Source organism: Dryobates pubescens, chromosome 12 (genome assembly GCF_014839835.1).
Source record: "Dryobates pubescens isolate bDryPub1 chromosome 12, bDryPub1.pri, whole genome shotgun sequence".
Taxonomy (NCBI): Eukaryota; Metazoa; Chordata; class Aves; order Piciformes; family Picidae; genus Dryobates; species Dryobates pubescens.
The window spans coordinates 7,441,817-7,458,720 of record NC_071623.1 but is presented as its reverse complement, the minus strand read 5'-3'; the positions used below and the strand labels follow the sequence as shown (position 1 = coordinate 7,458,720).

Below are 16,904 nucleotides of genomic sequence, written 5' to 3'. Positions count from 1 at the left end.
GAACAGTCTTCATTTGTGAAACTTTGTGTTTGTGGCAGCTGTGCTTGTGGCAGTGATGTTTTCTGAGAGGGGATAATGCTGAGCATTCTAAATTCAAACCAACCACAACCCTTTCAATGTTTTGGAGCTCACAAAACAAAAGAAACAACAAAGACCCCAAATAACTCCCCCAAAAAACTCTGATTGCCAATTAATAGTACTTACAGATTTGGCTTCTGTGGTGTTTTCTAGGTAATCCTCTCGAGATGCAAGAGAGAGGCTTGCTTGGTCAAGCTGTTAAAAATAACAAGAAACAGTATTTAGTTAAGTAAAGCAATCAATGACATTGATGAGGGGACAGACAGTGTCTGCTCAGCAAGCTTGCTGATGATACCAAACTGTGAGGCTTGGCTGAGACACCTGAAGGCTGTGCAGCCATTCAGTGAGACTTGGACAGACTGAGAGCTGGGCACAGAGGAACCTAATGAGGTTCAACAAGGGTAAGTGCAGAGTCCTGCACCTGGGAAGGAAGAATAAACTGCAGCAGTACAGGTTGGGAGGTGATCTGCTGGAGAGCAGCCCTGGGGAGAAGGACCTGGGAGTGCTGGTGGACAGCAAGTTCTGCATGGGACAGCAATGTGCCCTGGTGGCCAAGAAGGCCAATGGGATCCTGGGGTGCATTCAGAGGAGTGTGTCCAGCAGATCCAGGGAGGTTCTCCTCCCCCTCTACTCTGCCCTGCTGAGGCCTCACCTGGAATATTGCATCCAGTACTGGGCTCCCCAGTTCAAGAGGGACAGGGATCTGCTGGAGAGAGTCCAACAGAGGGCTACAAGGATGCTGAAGGAACTGGAGCACTGCCTGATGAGGAAAGGCTGAGAGCCCTGGAGCTGGTTAGTCTGGAGAGGAGAAGACTGAGAGAGAATTTAATCAATGTTTATAAATATCTGAGGGCTGGAGATCCAGAGGGAGGGCACAGGCTCTGCTCAGTTACACCCTGTGATAGGACAAGGGACACTGGATATAAACTCCAGCACAGGAGGTTCCACCTCAATGTGAGGAGGAACTTCTTTACTGTGGGGGTCACAGAGCACTGCAACAGGCTCTGCAGAGAGGTTATGGAGTCTCCTTCTCTGGAGACTTTCAAGCCCTCTGGATGTGTTCCTGTGTGACCTGTGCTGGATTCCATGGTCCTGCTCTGGCAGGGGGGTTGCACACAATAATCTCCAGAAGTCCCTTCCAATCCCTAACATCCTGTGTGATCTGTGTGTGAAATTAATCCAAGTTCAAAGGTAGCCCCATAAGCTACCTCAGAAGAGTCCAACATTTTCTGGGAGTTGTGGAAGCTGTATGTAAATGTCTAAGACATAATACACTACACCAGCCTAAGCTCCCCAGGGTTGACAAAGCAACAGAAAAACACTGTCCTGACAGACATTACCTAAATCAAATCACTGTGATCTGGGGAGCCACAGATACCCCCTGCAATACCTGAGCCACCTACTACAGTAAAGAATCACCTGCATGAATTATGTTTCCTCCCCCTCTACTCTGCCCTGGTGAGGCCACATCTGGAATATTGTGTCCAGTTCTGGGCCTCTCAGTTCAATAAGGACCTCAGAGAACTGCTTGAGAGAGTCCAGCACAGAGCCACAAAGATGCTGAAGGCAGTGGAACATCTACCTGTGAGCAAAGGCTGAGGGAGCTGGGGTTTGGAGCTTGGAGAAGAGGAGCTTGACGGGTGACCTCATTAAAGATGTGCAGGGCAGTGTCAGGAGAATGGAGCCAGGCTCTTCTCAGTGATGTCCAGTGACAGGACAAGGGGCTGTGATTGCAAGCTGGAGCAGAGGAGGTTCCACATGAGCACAAGTTAAAACTTTCTCAGTGTGAGGCTGCCAGAGCCCTGAAACAGGCTCTAGTGCTGCTGGATTTGGATGTCCCTCTAAGCTGCTCCAGCTGAGCAGGAGCTAGCACTTGTGTGCATGCTCATGGCAGTTCTGCATCCATGACAGCCTGGGCAAAGCCTGGTTTTATTAATTGGTTAAATCTGCATATGCTTAGAGGTTTCAAATTAGGGAAGAGCAGATTGAGGTTGGATGTTAGGAACAAGTTCTTTACCCTCAAGGTGGTGGAACACTGTAACATGTTGCCCAGGGAGATTGCATAAGCAGTTGGAGAGCTGGACAAAGCTCTGAGCAACCTGATCTAGTTGAGGATGTCCCTGCTTACTCTAGAGGGGGTTGGACTAGATGACCTTTGGAGGTCCCTTCCAGCTCAGACCATTCTATGATTCTATTACATGACAGATTCCTGAAATGCTCATCCAAATTTTCCTGGCTAGGTTTGCCAACCCCATTGGAACCAAGAACGCAAAAATATGGGAAACAAACAAAAGTGAACTGAATCCTTCAGCCCTTAAGGAGAATACATGAATAAATAAAGACCATGTTGAATGCTGACCAAAGTTTTCTTTGGAGTTTCTAACTTCTCTTAGCCATTCATGATTTTGCAACACTGACCAAAGAGGCTTTTGCAACAGAGCCATTTTCACAAGCAGACTGAAATCCTCCACGGTACATCTGCACCCCCTAGGACTTTGCTAAACCACAGGCAAAGCAGAAGAGAGGCTGAGGCATTCTGCAGACCAAGTACTCAGCACTGGTTAGGCCACACCTTGAGTACTGTGTCCAGTTCTGGGCCCCTCAATTTAAGAAGGACATTGAAACACTTGAATGTGTCCAGAGAAGGGCAACAAGGCTGGGGAGAATCCTTGAGCACAAGCCCTACAAGGAGAGGCTGAGTGAGCTGGGGGTGTTTAGCCTAGAGAAGAGAAAGCTCAGGGGAGACCTCATTGCCCTCTACAACTCCCTGAAGGGAGGTTGTAGCCAGGTAGGGGTTGGTCTCTTCTCCCAGGCAACCAGCACCAGAATAAGAGGACACAGTCTCAAGCTGTGCCAGGGGAAGTCTAGGCTTGAGGTGAGGAGAAAGTTCTTCACAGAGAGAGTTGTTAGCCATTGGAATGGGCTGCCCAGGGAGGTGGTGGAGTCACCGTCCCTGGAGATGTTCAAGAGGGGACTGGATGTGGCACTTGGTGCCATGATTTAGTAGTCATGAGGTCTTGGGTGACAGGTTGATCTTTGAGGTCTTTTCCAACCTTATTATTATGATAAGTTATGATAAGTTAACCACTAAATTAACAACAGAATAGCCTGTGGAGTAATGCAGTATTCACAGCACACAGTGCTTCAGCTACTCACAGACCTAACTCTAAGGTGCCACTAAGTATACTGAATTAAGATACTGCCAGGTAGATTAGGCAAGAAATCCTTTCCAAGAGATCAGCAATAAGGACACAACTTGTCCAGCCCTTCACTGACAGATGACTTGGAGTAAAGTTTTATGACAGGAGATACCTAAATCTCTCTCCTGATTCTACTGCTTCGATTCTGTTAAATAAATCTCCAGCCAAAGCAATCCTGACAGGATCTGAACAGCATCTGAGCAGGATGACATCTTGAATACAGAGAACTGTTGATCTGCTGTTGTCTATTCAGGGAAATGTCCTGGAGATGGGGAAAAGTTGCCTTTCCATTTGACAGCAGTTAAATGATTCAATTAAAAGGCATTTTAAAGAACTCTACACTGCCATCCACTCCAGTGCCTGCAGTCAACTGGGGTTTGATCCCCAAACACAGTGCATTCCTGGCTGCAGCCCTACAGCTAGACCAGATGTTAGCAATGTAAGGTTCATAGATCACAGAATGTTGGTGGTTGGAAGGGACCTCCAAAGATCATCCAAGCCCAACCCCCTGCCAGAGCAGGAGCACCTAGAGCAGGTCACACAGGAATGCATCCTGGTTTGGAATGTCTCCAGAGGAGACTCCACAACCTCTCTGGGCAGCCTGTTCCAAGGCTCTGGCACCCTCACAGGGTTCTGTTCACATGGAACCTCCCCTGCTCCAGCCTGCACCCACTGCCCCTTGTCCTATCATTGAACACCACTGAACAGAACCTGACTCTGTCCTCTTGACACTGCCTTTCACAACTTTAATGAGGTCACCCCTCAGGCTCCTCTGCTCCAAGCTAAAGAGCCCCAGCTCCTCCAGCCTGTCCTCAGCAGGGAGAAGTTCAGCTCCAAGCTAAAGAGCCCCAGCTCCTCCAGCCTGTCCTCAGCAGGGAGAAGTTCAACTGTCTTCAGCATCTTTGTGGCTCTCTGCTGGACTCTTGGCACATCAACATGAATGAGGGCACCCCTCAGTCTCCTCTCCTCCAAGTTCCCTCAGCATTTCCTCAACAGGGAGAGGCACCTATCTAGATTCCATTTTGCTGTGATGAATAGCACCGTAACTTTCTTTTTCCCTTCTCTCTTGCCTTCATAAACCCTTTTCTGGTAGCAGTGGAGGGCTGGTTTGCTCTCTCTACTCCTCTCTGCTATTTAAACAACAGAGCCTTTGGCCCAGGCACTCAGCCTTGCCCTGCTTACATCCCACAGTAACACAATTCTCTCTGGAGCTTTGGCAGACTATAACAAGGCAACATTTCTTGAGTCTTTCTTTCTTCAACAGCCTAAACTGTTGTGCAATGCTGGGCACTGTTCAAGTGGTAATGCTTCATTCCACTGTTGGTGTCCCCCAGGGATCAGTGCTGGGCCCAATCCTATTCAGTATCTTTATTGATGATCTGATGGACTGAGTCCATCATCAGTAAGTTTGCAGATGAAACCAAGCTGGGGGCAGCTGTGGATCTGTTAGAGGGTAGGAGGGCTCTGCAGAGGGACCTTGCCAGGCTGGACAGATGGGCAGAGTCCAAGGGCATGAGATTTAACACATCCTAAGTGCAGGGTTTACACATTGGCCACAACCACCCCATGCAGTGCTACAGGTTGGGGTCAGAGTGGCTGGAGAGCAGCCAGTCAGAAAGGGACCTGGGGGTACTGGGTGATAGCTGGCTGAACATGAGCCAGCAGTGTGCCCAGGTGGCCAAGAAGGCTAATGGCATCTTGGCCTGGATCAGCAATAGTGTGGCCAGCAGGAGCAGGGAAGTCATTCTGCCCTGTACTCAGCACTGGTTAGACCACACCTTGAGACCTGTGTCCAGTTCAGGGCTTCTCAATTTAAGAAGGACATTGAGACACTTGAAGGTGTCCAGAGAAGGGCAACGAGGCTGGGGAGGGGTCTGGAGCACAGCCCTGTGAGGAGAGATTGAGGAAGCTGGTGTTGCTTAGCCGGGAGAATAGGAGGCTCAGGGGAGACCACCTTGCTGTCTACAACTCCCTGAAGGCCAGGTGGGAGTTGGTCTCTTCTCCCAGGCAACCAGCAGCAGAACAAGAGGACACAATCTCAAGCTGTGCCAGGGGAAGTTTAAGCTTCATCTTAGAAAGAAGTTCTTCAAAGAGAGAGAGATTGGCCATTAGAATGTGCTGCCCAGGGAGGTGGTAGAGTCACCATCCCTGGAGGTGTTCAAAAAAGGACTGGATGTGGCACTTGAAGCCATGGTTTAGTTGTCAGGAGGTGTTGGGTAACAGGTTGGACTTGATGATCTCTTAGGTCTTTTCAACTTTATTGATTCTATGAAAAACAAAAGCATTTCAGTAAGGAGATCAATTCTGTACTTCGGGTTTAGAAGTGTTTGGGGTAGATCTGTGGTATAAGGTGTTGCATAAGCACGAGACAATGTGTTTTCATCTCAAGAAAAATAGTCCAAGTTCAAAATATCTACTACAGATGCACCATTCTTCATCTTACAGGTACAAAACACTCTTCATGCAACTGATGAGTCATATGGAGCATCCCAGGAGTACCTAGAACACCCCTCAGCAGTAGACATTCACCTCTGTGGTTTTCACACACACAGACCCTGAATGTTGGCCTACTTGGTACATATTTTACTCTTTTTTTTTCCATCTGAAAGATAAAAAATATCCTGTACAGCAATATTTTTCAATGCATGGGGCTCCTAGCAGCTTCTACATTCCCATAAATTGGCACCTATGTACATCACAGTACCACAGTACATTAGAGGTTGGAAGGGACCTCCAGAGATCATCCAGTCCAGACCCCCTGCCAGAGCAGGAGCACCCAGGGCAGTCTGCACAGGAATCCATCCAGGTGGGTTTGGAAAGTCTCAGAGAAGGAGACTCCACAACCTCTCTGGGCAGCCTGCTCCAGGGCTCTGGCACCCTCACTGTAAAGAAGTTTCTCCTCATGTTGAGCTGAAAAATTCTGTGTTCAAGTTTGTATCCACTGTTCCTTGGCTTATTACTGTGCACCACTGAAAAGAGCTTATCGCCCTCCACTTGACCCCCACCCCTCAGAGATTGATAGACATTGATCAGATCCCCTCTCAGCCTTCTCTTCTCTACACTAAGCAGCCCCAGGGCTCTCAGTCTCTCTTCACAGGGGAGATGCTCAAGTCCCCTAATCATCCTCCTAGCTCTCTGTTGGATTCTCTCTCTCTCTTGAACTGGGGAGCCCCAAACTGGACACAGGATTGCAGGTGAGGTCTCAGCAGGGCAGAGCAGAGGGACAGGAGAACCTCCCTAGCCCTGCTGGCCACCTTTTCTTGCTGCACCCCAGGATCCCATTGGCTCTTTGGCCACAAGCAACGACAATCAAGGGTGAACATTTGGCATGTGAAAGTGTTTTGTGAAAGAGGAGCACGCTCCCTGCCACGCAGAGCGGCCCACAGGGTGTGCCACGCTGTACCTTCAGGATGTAGCGACTGGAGGCTTTGTCATCAGCAGCCACGTACAGACGGAGGAAGACCGAGGTGCTGTGCTGACCGCGAAGCGTTGCCAAGGCTTGGACTAAGCTGAACCTCCTTTCTGACCACAGCCCTTCAGCTCCAATGTTGGACTCCAGCACAGGCCAGCGGAAGGGGGAATGCCTCAGTAAACTCAGCAGGGGTTTCACATCAGCTTTCTCAATTTTATCTGAAACATCAAAGTGTGACAACCATTACAGCCCAGGCATCCAGAATCCAGCAGCAGCCACTTCAAACACACGCACTTGTTGGCATGGGCTGATGACCTCACCTGGACTACTGTGTCCAGCTCTGCTGGCCTCAACACACAAAGGACACGGACCTGACGGAGTAGGTCCAGGGGAGGGCTATGAAATTTATCAGGGGCTGGAACACCTCTGCTGTGAGGACAGGTTGAGGGAGCTGGGGGTGTTCAGCCTGGAGGAGAGGAGGCTCCAGAGAGACCTAAGAGCAACCTTCCAGTACCTGAAGTGGGCTACAAGGAGGCTGTAGAGGAACTGCTTCCAAAGGCAGCAGTGATAGACCGAGGGGCAGTGGTTAGAAATTAGAGAAGAGAAGATCCAGATTGGTTTTAGGAACAAGTTCTGCACCATGAGGGTGGTGGAACACTGCAACAAGTTGCCCAGGGAGGTAGTTGAGGCCCCATCCTTGCAGATATTCAAGGTGAGGCTCAACAGGGTTCTGGGCAACCTGATCTGGTTGAGGATGTCCCTGCTGACTGCAGGGGATCTGGACTAGATGACCTTTGGAGGTCCCTTCCAACCCAAACCATTCTATGATTCTTATGACCTCTAGGGAAGACAAAGCAATAGCTGAAATTCCAAGCCTCTGCTCTGCTTGTGAGCACAGAAGCACAGGGGTACAACTCAGTTTGTCTGCATCAGGAACATGAGAGGCAAATCAATGCCTTCCAAAAAATGCAGTGGCTGGAATTAAGTCAATTAAAACAATAAACATTCCTTGCTTATGAACCAGCACAGCAACTTCACTGCTCCCAAGAGGGAGTTATTGTACCTAATCAAAGCTAGAGAGCTCAGCATCTTGGCACCAAGACTCCAGAGCCTGATGTCTTCACTTGCAGACAGACAGTTTCAGGCTGTGCTGGAAGAAAAGTATGCAGGGAATCAAGGTGGAAAGAATCAGAAGGACAGAGGACACTTTGAAGGGCAAAGTCCATTCCCTCCCAGCTCATTTTTCACTCATACAGCTACAGAAAGACCTACTGCACATCACCTTACATTTACAAGATGAAAAAAGCTATGGAGTTCCCAGCCCAAACTTGCTTGACATGCAGATATCTCAAAGGTAAAGACTCCAGGGCTGTCTATATACAGCCCTGTGGAGGTGTTTAGATTAAATGGACTTTGAGAAAGGTAGAAGGTACTGAGCCACAGGCTCTTGAAAGATTAGGATGAGAATTTCATTGGAAGACTCCTTTGATTCACCAGGCACTACCCCACACATCCCTGGGGCATGGTTTTGGAATCCCTTTGCATGGATTATAGAATCATAGAATTGTTAGGGTTGGAAGGGACTTCAAGGATCAGCTAGGTCCAACCCCCCTGCCATGGGCAAGGACACCTCACACTACAGCAGGTTGCTCACAGCCACATCCAGCCTGGCCTGAAAAACTTCCAGGGATGAGGCTGCCACCACCTCCCTGGGCAACCTGTGCCAGTGTCTCACCACCCTCATGGGAAACAACTTCCTAACATCCAAGCTGAACCTACACATTTCTAGTTTTGTTCCATTGCCTACAGTTCTATCACTCCCTGACATGCTCAAAAGTCCCTCCACAGCTTTCTTGTAGCCCCCTTCAGATACTAGAAGGCCACAAGAAGGTCTCCTCAGAGCCTTCTCTTCTCCAGACTGAGCAACCCCAACTCTCTCAGTCTGTCCTCATAGCAGAGGAGCTCCAGCACTCTGCTCATCCTCATGGCCCTTCCCTGGACACCTTCCAGCACCTCCAGATCCTTCCTGTAATCAGGGCTCCAGAACTGGACACAGTGCTCCAGGTGGGCTCTCCCCAGAGGGGAGTAGAGAGGGAGATGGATAAAGATCCTTCACAATTCCCTGAGAAGCAGAGGTCTTGAAAAAACAAACTTCTGTGCCTTGTTGTATCTCAGCTTCCATAGCCAGCTTCAGAAACACATAAAAGACTTTGCACTCAATGGAATCCAAGTCATCCAAGCTTGTGCCTCTGCACAAAGCTTCCCAGAGCTCAAGAGAGAGAAAGAGAACTTGTGGTGAAAACTACAGGAAGCAAAGGTGTTCCTTTCAAATCAGGGGCCATTACTTACTCTCATTCATGCAAGAGGCATACAGGATCTTGGCCTTCTGGACAGCTTCACTGTCTCGTCTCTTGCTGATGGGCTTCTCAAGCAAGGCTGCAAAAAAAAAGAAATGGTATTTTGGTTTTCATTGTGCTGGCAAATGGAGGAACTACCTGACTGCCTCAGCAGCTGCTTTCATCACAGCATTTGTTTAATTAAAGATGAAGTTCCACATGCAGGGCAGAATACAGAATTAACCAGGTTGGAAAAGACCTTCGAGTTCATTGAGTCCAACCTATCACCCAACATCATCTCATCAACTAACCCATGGCACCAAGTGCCTCAGCCAGTCTATTTTTAAACACTTCCAGTGTCTCACCACCCTCATGGGGAACAACTTCTTCCTAACATCCAATCTCAATCTACCCACTTCTGGTTTTGTTCCATACCCCCCAGTCCTATCACTCCCTGACACCCTAAGTAGTCCCTCCCCAGCTTTCTTGGAGCCCCCTTCAGATACTGGAAGGTCACAAAGAGGTCTCCTTGGAGCCTTCCCTTCTCAAGACTGAACAACCCCAACTCCCTCAGTCTGTCCTCATAGCAGAGCAGCTCCAGCCCTCTGCTCATCCTCGTGGTCCTTCTCTGAACACCTTCCAGCACCTGCAGCACTTTCTTGCAGTAGAGGCTCCAGAACTGGACACAGTGCTCCAGGTGGGGTCTCACCAGAGCAGAGTAGAGGGGGAGAATCACCTCCCTCGACCTGCTGGCTGTGCATCTCCTGATGCAGCCCAGCATCTGACTGGCTTCCTGGGCTGCAAGTGCATACTGGTGGCTCCTGTTGAGGCTGTAGATATTCCTCTGCCTTAGCCTCAAGCTTCTAGAATGACTTAGCAGCTCGAACCTGGAGCATTTGCTTTCTGCATTAGCTAATATAAAAATCCAACATACAAGGCTTAGAAATGTCTTTCTTCTTGAGCACACAAATACATGCAGAGTTTACATGCCCTTGAATATCTAAGCTCCTCTTAAAGAAGAAGAGCAAGAGGCAATGCCAGCTAATGAAAAATATAGATAATCAATGAGTTTATCTGCAGGTTGTTGTATCCATGGAAAGTCAGCCACTAGTGTGATTGAAATCAATGTAGACACATCAAGTTAACTTTAAATTAACTATGTCAGGTCCTGTAATTAGCCTGGTCATAGCCTCAGGCTGCAACAGGCCCCCCCCTCCTGTACTGAGGCAGTATTCCAGGTGGGGTCTTACCAGAGCAAAGCAGAGGGGCAGAATCCCCTCCCTGTGCTGCTGCTCTCCCTGCTTTGGATGCAGCCCAGCATACAGCCCTGCTGGGCTGCCAGTGACCATTGCTGGCTCATGTTGAGTTTGTCATCATCTGACACCACCAAGTCCTCCTTGACGCTGCTCTTGAGTCACTCCTCATCCGGCCTCTGTGCTTGGGTTTGCCTCAACCCAGGTGTAGGACCTTACACTTGGCCTTGTTGAATTTCATGAGGTTGACTTGGGCCCACCTCTGAAGCCCATCCAAGTCCTCCTGGATGGATCCCTTCCCTCTATCAAGTGAGCTGAACCACACAGCTTGGTATCATCTGCACACTTGCTGGAGGTGCTTCAATCCCACTGCCCAGATCACTGACAAACAGCAGTGGTCCCAGTACCAAGCCCTGAGGGACACCACTTGTCATTGCTCTCCATTTGTTACAGTGCTGGAGATGGAACAGCAATCTAGCTGCAGGAATCAAAACCATCCCACAACCTAAGCTGATTTACAACCCTCAGAAAGAGAGCAGAGTAGTTATCAACAACAACCCACAACATAACAACTTATTGCTGCTACTGACTTCCAACACTAACCTGCTGCAAATGTCAGCTTCAGTACCATAGCCAAAAATCACCAGGGCAAGCTAAGCAGAATCAGAACCAATCAGCCAGGTTGGAAGAGACCTCCAAGATCACCAAATCCAAATCACCCAACCCTATCTAATCAACCAGACCATGGCACTAAATGCCTCACCCAGCCTCTTCTTAAACATCTCCACCACCTCCCTGGGCAGCACATTCCAATGGCCAATTACTCTTTCTGGGAAGAAGCTTCTCCTCACCTCCAGCCTAAACCTCCCCTGCTTGAGACTGTGTCCTCTTGTTCTGGTGCTGGGTGCCTGGGAGAAGAGACCAAACCCCACCTGGCTGCAACCTCCCTTCAGGGAGTTGTAGAGAGCATGGAGGTCTCCCCTGAGCCTCCTCTTCTCCAGGCTAAGCAACACCAGCTCCTTCAGCCTCTCCTCACAGGGCAGTGCTCCAGACCCCTCCCCAGCCTTGTTGCCCTTCTCTGGACACCTCCCAGCATCTCAACATCTTTCTTGAATTGAGAAGCCCAGAACTGGACACAGGACTCAAGGTGTGGCCTAACCAGTGCTGAGCACAGGGCACAATGACTTCTCTGCTCCTGCTGGCCACACTATTGCTGATCCAGGCCAGGATGCCATTGGCCTTCTTGGCCACCCAAGCACACTGCTGTGTCATGTTCAGCTACTGTCAACCAGTACACCCAGGTCCCTTTCTGCCTAGCAGCTCTCCAGCCACTCTCTCCCCAGCCTGTAGCACTGCATGGGGTTGTTGTGGCCAATGTGTAGAACCCAGCACTTAGATGTGTTCAATCTCATGCCCTTGGACTCTGCCCATCTGTCCAGCATGGCAAGGTCCCTCTGCAGAGCTCTCCTACCCTCTAACAGATCAATACCTGCCCCCAGCTTGGTGTCATCTGCAAACTTACTGATGATGGACTCAATGCCCTCTTCAGGATGATCAATACAGATATTGAACAGAAAGATACTGAACTATGCAAACCAGCATAGCTTAAGCCACCTTGCTTATTGAGTCTGCAATCGTTTTTTCCCCTGGCCAAGTACAAAGCACACATCTGAATGGCTGTTCTGGCAAAGCAGCTTTCCAGTCACACCTTTTACTTCCTTTGCTTTCAAGTGAATTCCAAACTCATTCTCTTTGGAACAAAAGGGATCTTGGCCTGCATTACTGATCTCAGCACCCCATTGTCCATGTGCCTGGACACCCATGATAGCCAGATGCAAGATTTATGCTTCCCTCAGCTATGGCAAATGTCAAACCTATTGATAATTCTACTCAGCCATGGCAAATGTCAAAACCTGTTGACAATTCTGCTCCACAGCTCTGAGATGACAAAACTCATTAAGCTACTACCACTTGCACAGTCAGAAACTGGCTAAAGGTGTTCAAGATGTACACTGCCAGCCCAGAAGGCCAAGCATGTCTTTGGCTGCATCCAAAGCAGTGAGAGCAGCAGGACAGGGAGGGAATTCTGCCCCTGTGCTCTGCTCTGGTGAGACCCCAGCTGGAGTACTGAGCCCAGTTCTAGTGCCCCCAGCATAAGAGGGACTTGGAGCTGTCAGAGGAGGACCACAAAGATGATCAGAGGGATGGAGAACCTCCTCCATAGGGACAGGCTGAGAGAGTTTGGGCTGTTCAGCTGGAGACAAGGCGGCTCCATGGAGACCTTAAAGCAGCCTTCCAGTAACTGAAAGGGGTCTACAAGAAAGCCAGGAAGGGACTTTTTACAAGGGCTTGGAGTCACAGGATGAGAGGGAATGGATTGAAGCTTGAGGAGGGCAGATTTAGACTGGAGATCAGGAAGAAATTCTTTCCAGTGAGGGTGGTGAGACACTGGAACAGGTTGCCCAGGGAGGTCATGGATGGCCCCTACCTGGAGGTGTTCAAGGCCAGGTTGGATGAGACCTTGAGGAACAAACTAGATGATCATTAAGGTTCCTTCCAACCTAAACCATTCTATGAAATCTCTGTTATCCTAAACTTTGAGGCTGCAAGTTTTTTTCATCATTCATTTTCTTCTACTGAGGGACAGAGAGTGGAGAGCTTCTTTTACTTTTGGCAGCCCAAGTCAGGCAGGAGAGCATCATTGCTCTCCCTGACTCCTGTAGAAAACACAAAGACTCAGCATCAGCAAAAAAACCCCACCAAAACCATAAACAAAACCAAGGCTCCACAGCTGCCAATGATCCTTAGTTGTCTGAATTGTTGTTGCTCAGCTAGGCAGTCAAGGAAATAATAAGCCACAGCTGGGGAGAGCGGGTAGGGAGATGGGGGTGGGAAGGGAAGGAAGGAAGTTTATATTGAGTTGCCTTCAGACAGCTTTTATCCAGGGCAAGAGGGCTGAAAAAAAGGCCAACTTCCTGTGGTTCCCTACCCTCCAGTAAATAGTAATCATCTGCTGTTAAAAGTGAGAGCCAGGCACTTCACAGAGCCAGCTCTGCTAGCCTGCCTGTGTGTTTATTTAACTGCATGCTATTCTGAAGCTCCTAAGGATAGTCTTGTGCCCAAGTGTTACCTTTAATCTTGCTTTCCATTCCTAGCCCTTGTTGATTTCCCAGCCTGCTGCCTTAGACAGCTTCACTTTGGTTTCCAGCCACTGTGTTTTATTAACAGCCCTGAGAAATTCTGCACCTTTCCTTCTCCTGACTTGGAGGATAAAGGGTTTGTCCAGCCAGATTTACATGGAAAAGAATCATGCATGCCACTTATTCAGGTTAGGAAGGTTGATCTGATTTAGCAATGTCTTGATCTGCAGGTTGTACAATATTCACATAATTACTGAGGCAGGAATAGACCTCTGAGATCATCAAGTCCAGCCTGTGACCCACCACCACCACACTGACCAGACCATGGCACTAAGTGCCACATCCAATCTTTCCTAAAACACCTCCAGGGATGGCAACTCCACCACCTCCCTGGGCAGTTCATCCCAGTGTCTAATTCCCCTTTCCATGAGGAAGTGCTTCCTAACATCCAACCTAAACCTCCCCTGGTGCAGCTTCAGGCCCTGCCCTCTCATCCTGTCACAAGCTGCCTGGGAGAAGAGCCTGACCCCCACCTTACTACAACTTCCCTTCAGGTAGTTATACAGAATACAGAATTAACTTGTAGAATGTGATAAGGTCCCCTCTGAGCCTCCTCTTCTCCAGGCTGAACACTCCCAGCTCCCTCAGCCTCTCCTCATCAGACTTGCCCTCCAGTCCCTTCCCCATTCTTATTGTTCTCCTCTGGACCCATTCCAGCACCTCAATATCTTTCTTGCAGTAAGGGGCCCAGGACTGCAGAGAGTGCTCAAGGTGAGTCCTCTCCAGTGCTGTGGTACAGGGGCAGAATTCCATCCCCATTCCCAGTCCTATTCTGTAAGCTATCAGGCAGTTTGCTGTCGAGCTGCATTCCTGAGGGACACTATGTGATTTGCTAAGCTTATTTGTTATCCTAGAGAGAAAAAAAAGTTTTCTTTGCCCTTTCCAATCCCTAGATATGGAGAATACACTGTGCTAGTGAAGCCAGTAGCTATTTTTCCCTGTTCATCTCTGCCCTTATCCTTTTCCAAGCGTTTGCTGTCTGTGCAAAATGCAAAGCTGAAGTGTTTGCAGCGTTGAGATCTGCTGGTGTGCTGGGTTGCATGAGGATGCCTTGCATCTTGAAGGAAAACAAGTGCAGGTACAAATCCCCCAGTGGGAACATGCTCAGATTTGAAACAAACAAACCAAACCAAACTATAAAAAGCTATCCAAGAAGCCCAAAGGGACAGCCCATTTCCTGGAAAGCTGTAACCCTGAAGGAGTGGAAAGCTAGAAGCAGAGGAGGTGATTCTCCCTCTCTGCTCCACTCTGGTGAGACCCCACCTGGAGCACTGTGTCCAGTTCTGGAGACCCTATTACAAGAAAGTACTGGAAGGTGTCCAGAGAAGGGCCACAAGGATGAGCAGAGGGCAGAAGCTCCTCTGCTATGAAGACAGACAGAGGGAGTTTGGGGCTGTTCAGTCTGGAGAAGAGAAGGTTCCCAGGAGACCTAATTGTGGCCTTCCAGTATCTGAAGGGAGCTACAAGAAAGCTGTGGAGGGACTATGGAGGGTGTCAGGGAGTGACAGAACTGGAGGCAATGGAACAAAACTAGAAATGTGGAGGTTCAGCTTGGATGTTAGGAAGAAGTTGTTCCCCATGAGGGTGGTGAGACACAGGTTGCCCAGGGAGGCGGTGGCAGCCTCATCCCTGGAAGTTTTTCAGGCCAGGCTGGCTGTGAGCAACCTGCTGTAGTGTGAGGTGTCCCTGCCCACAGCAGAGGGCTTGGAACTGGCTGATCCTTGAGGTTCCTTCCAACCCTGAAAATTATTAGTATCCAGCTGCACTTGGGCCACTAAGAGGTCCTAAGGTGCCCAACTCTGTCATGGAGGCACTGCCCTATCTTCCAACTCTAAGTGCACTGAATTTCACAGAAGCACAGAATGTTAGGGGTTGGAAGAGACCTCCAAAGATCATCCAGTCCAACCCTCTGACAGAGCAGGAGCACCTAGAACAGATCACACAGGAACACATCCAGGTGGGTTGTGAATATCTCCAAAGAGGGAGACTCCACAACCCCCTGGGCAGCCTGTTCCAGTGTTCTGTCACCCTCACACTGAAATAATTTTCCCTCATGTTTCCATGGAACCTCCTATGCTTCAACTTCTCCCACTGCCTCTTGTGCTGCCATTGGGCATCACTGAGCAGAGTCTGGCTTCATCCTCTTGGTATTCACCCTGCACATCTTTATCAACATGAATGAAGCCACCCCTCAGGCTCCTCTGCTCCAAGCTAAAGAGTCCTCAGCTCCTTCAGTCTCTCCTCCTAAGGAAGATCTTCCACTCCCTTCAGCATTTTTGTGGCTCTGTGCTGGACTCTTTCAAGCAGTTCCCTGAGTCCTTCTTGTACTGAGGGTCCCAGAACTGGACACAGTACTCCAGATGCAGCCTCAGCAGGGCAGAGTAGATCATTCACTACCCTGCACATAGACAACAGGAATGGCTGCTTGGAGAAACTTTTGCACTGATTGGAATAATATTGATTAAAAGAGTCAAAAAACCCCATTCCTTTTCAAAAGCTTAAGTGAAAAATTAAGGCAATGCTTGTAGCTCCCTGCCCCTGTTGAACTGAGGGGCTCAGAACTGGACACAAAATTCCAGATGAGGCCTCACCAGGGCAGAGCAGACGGGGAGGAGAACCTCTCTTGACCTACTAAGAATTTAAGCAGTCACTTTCAGTGCCAAGTTGGGCAGGATGTGAAAGGGGCACACAGATGAGAGACTTCAGAACCACACTGCTGTTATGGAAATCACAGCCAAATCTGCACTCTTAATTACAGTAATGTGATCTTCCATGTTCCAAGAGTGCTTATTTCAGAACAGTTTGGGGTCAGCTGATGTTCATTTAGAGTACAGAGTTTCCAACTTCTTTTCCTTTTTTTTTCCCAGAGCATGAAGGAGTGTTGGCAGTGGTTAAGTTTTATGGGTAAAGGCCTCTGAGGGGCACAGTGTTCTACCTCAAAATAAAAACATCTAAAATTAAACCCAAGGCTGTTGTTATCTCTCAACCAGTGGTAACTTCCCTGTCTTGCTCTGTGGAAGGATAAATTTAATAGACTGCAACACACACAGTCCAGGTTGCAAGACCATAGAAGGGTTTGGGTTAGGAAGGGTCCTCCAGAGGTCATCCAGTCCAATCCCCCCTACAGTCAGCAGGGACATACTCTACTAGATCAGGTTGCCTTGGTGAGCCTCATCTTGAAGATCTCCAAGGGATGGGGCCTCAACCACCTCCCTGGGCTACCTGTTGCAGTGTTGCACCACCCTCATGGCAAAGAACTGGTTCCTAACATCCAATCTAAATATCCTCTTCTCTGACCTCTTGAGAAGAAATACCCTAATCCTTTTCTTGAGCATCCACTGTGGCAATATGGAAGTGATCACAGAAATGGCATTCAAACAGCTCTGCTTATATAAATGCTTCCTAATGCTGCTCAGTGCCCTAAT

At 48.9% G+C, this 16,904-nt stretch overlaps 1 protein-coding gene across 1 annotated transcript in view; it reads right to left on the bottom strand.

Moving 5' to 3' along the window:
* Positions 1 to 16,904, bottom strand: part of PHEX (phosphate regulating endopeptidase X-linked) — a 105,349-nt gene that overhangs the window by 72,145 nt on the left and 16,300 nt on the right. Inside the window, exons 4-6 of the mRNA XM_009900775.2 lie at positions 9,040 to 9,126; positions 6,682 to 6,908; positions 205 to 273 (exon numbers count right to left, since the gene is read on the bottom strand). Of these exons, the coding sequence (XP_009899077.2) occupies positions 205 to 273; positions 6,682 to 6,908; positions 9,040 to 9,126 (383 nt within the window). The remainder of the gene's footprint in view (positions 1 to 204; positions 274 to 6,681; positions 6,909 to 9,039; positions 9,127 to 16,904) is intronic.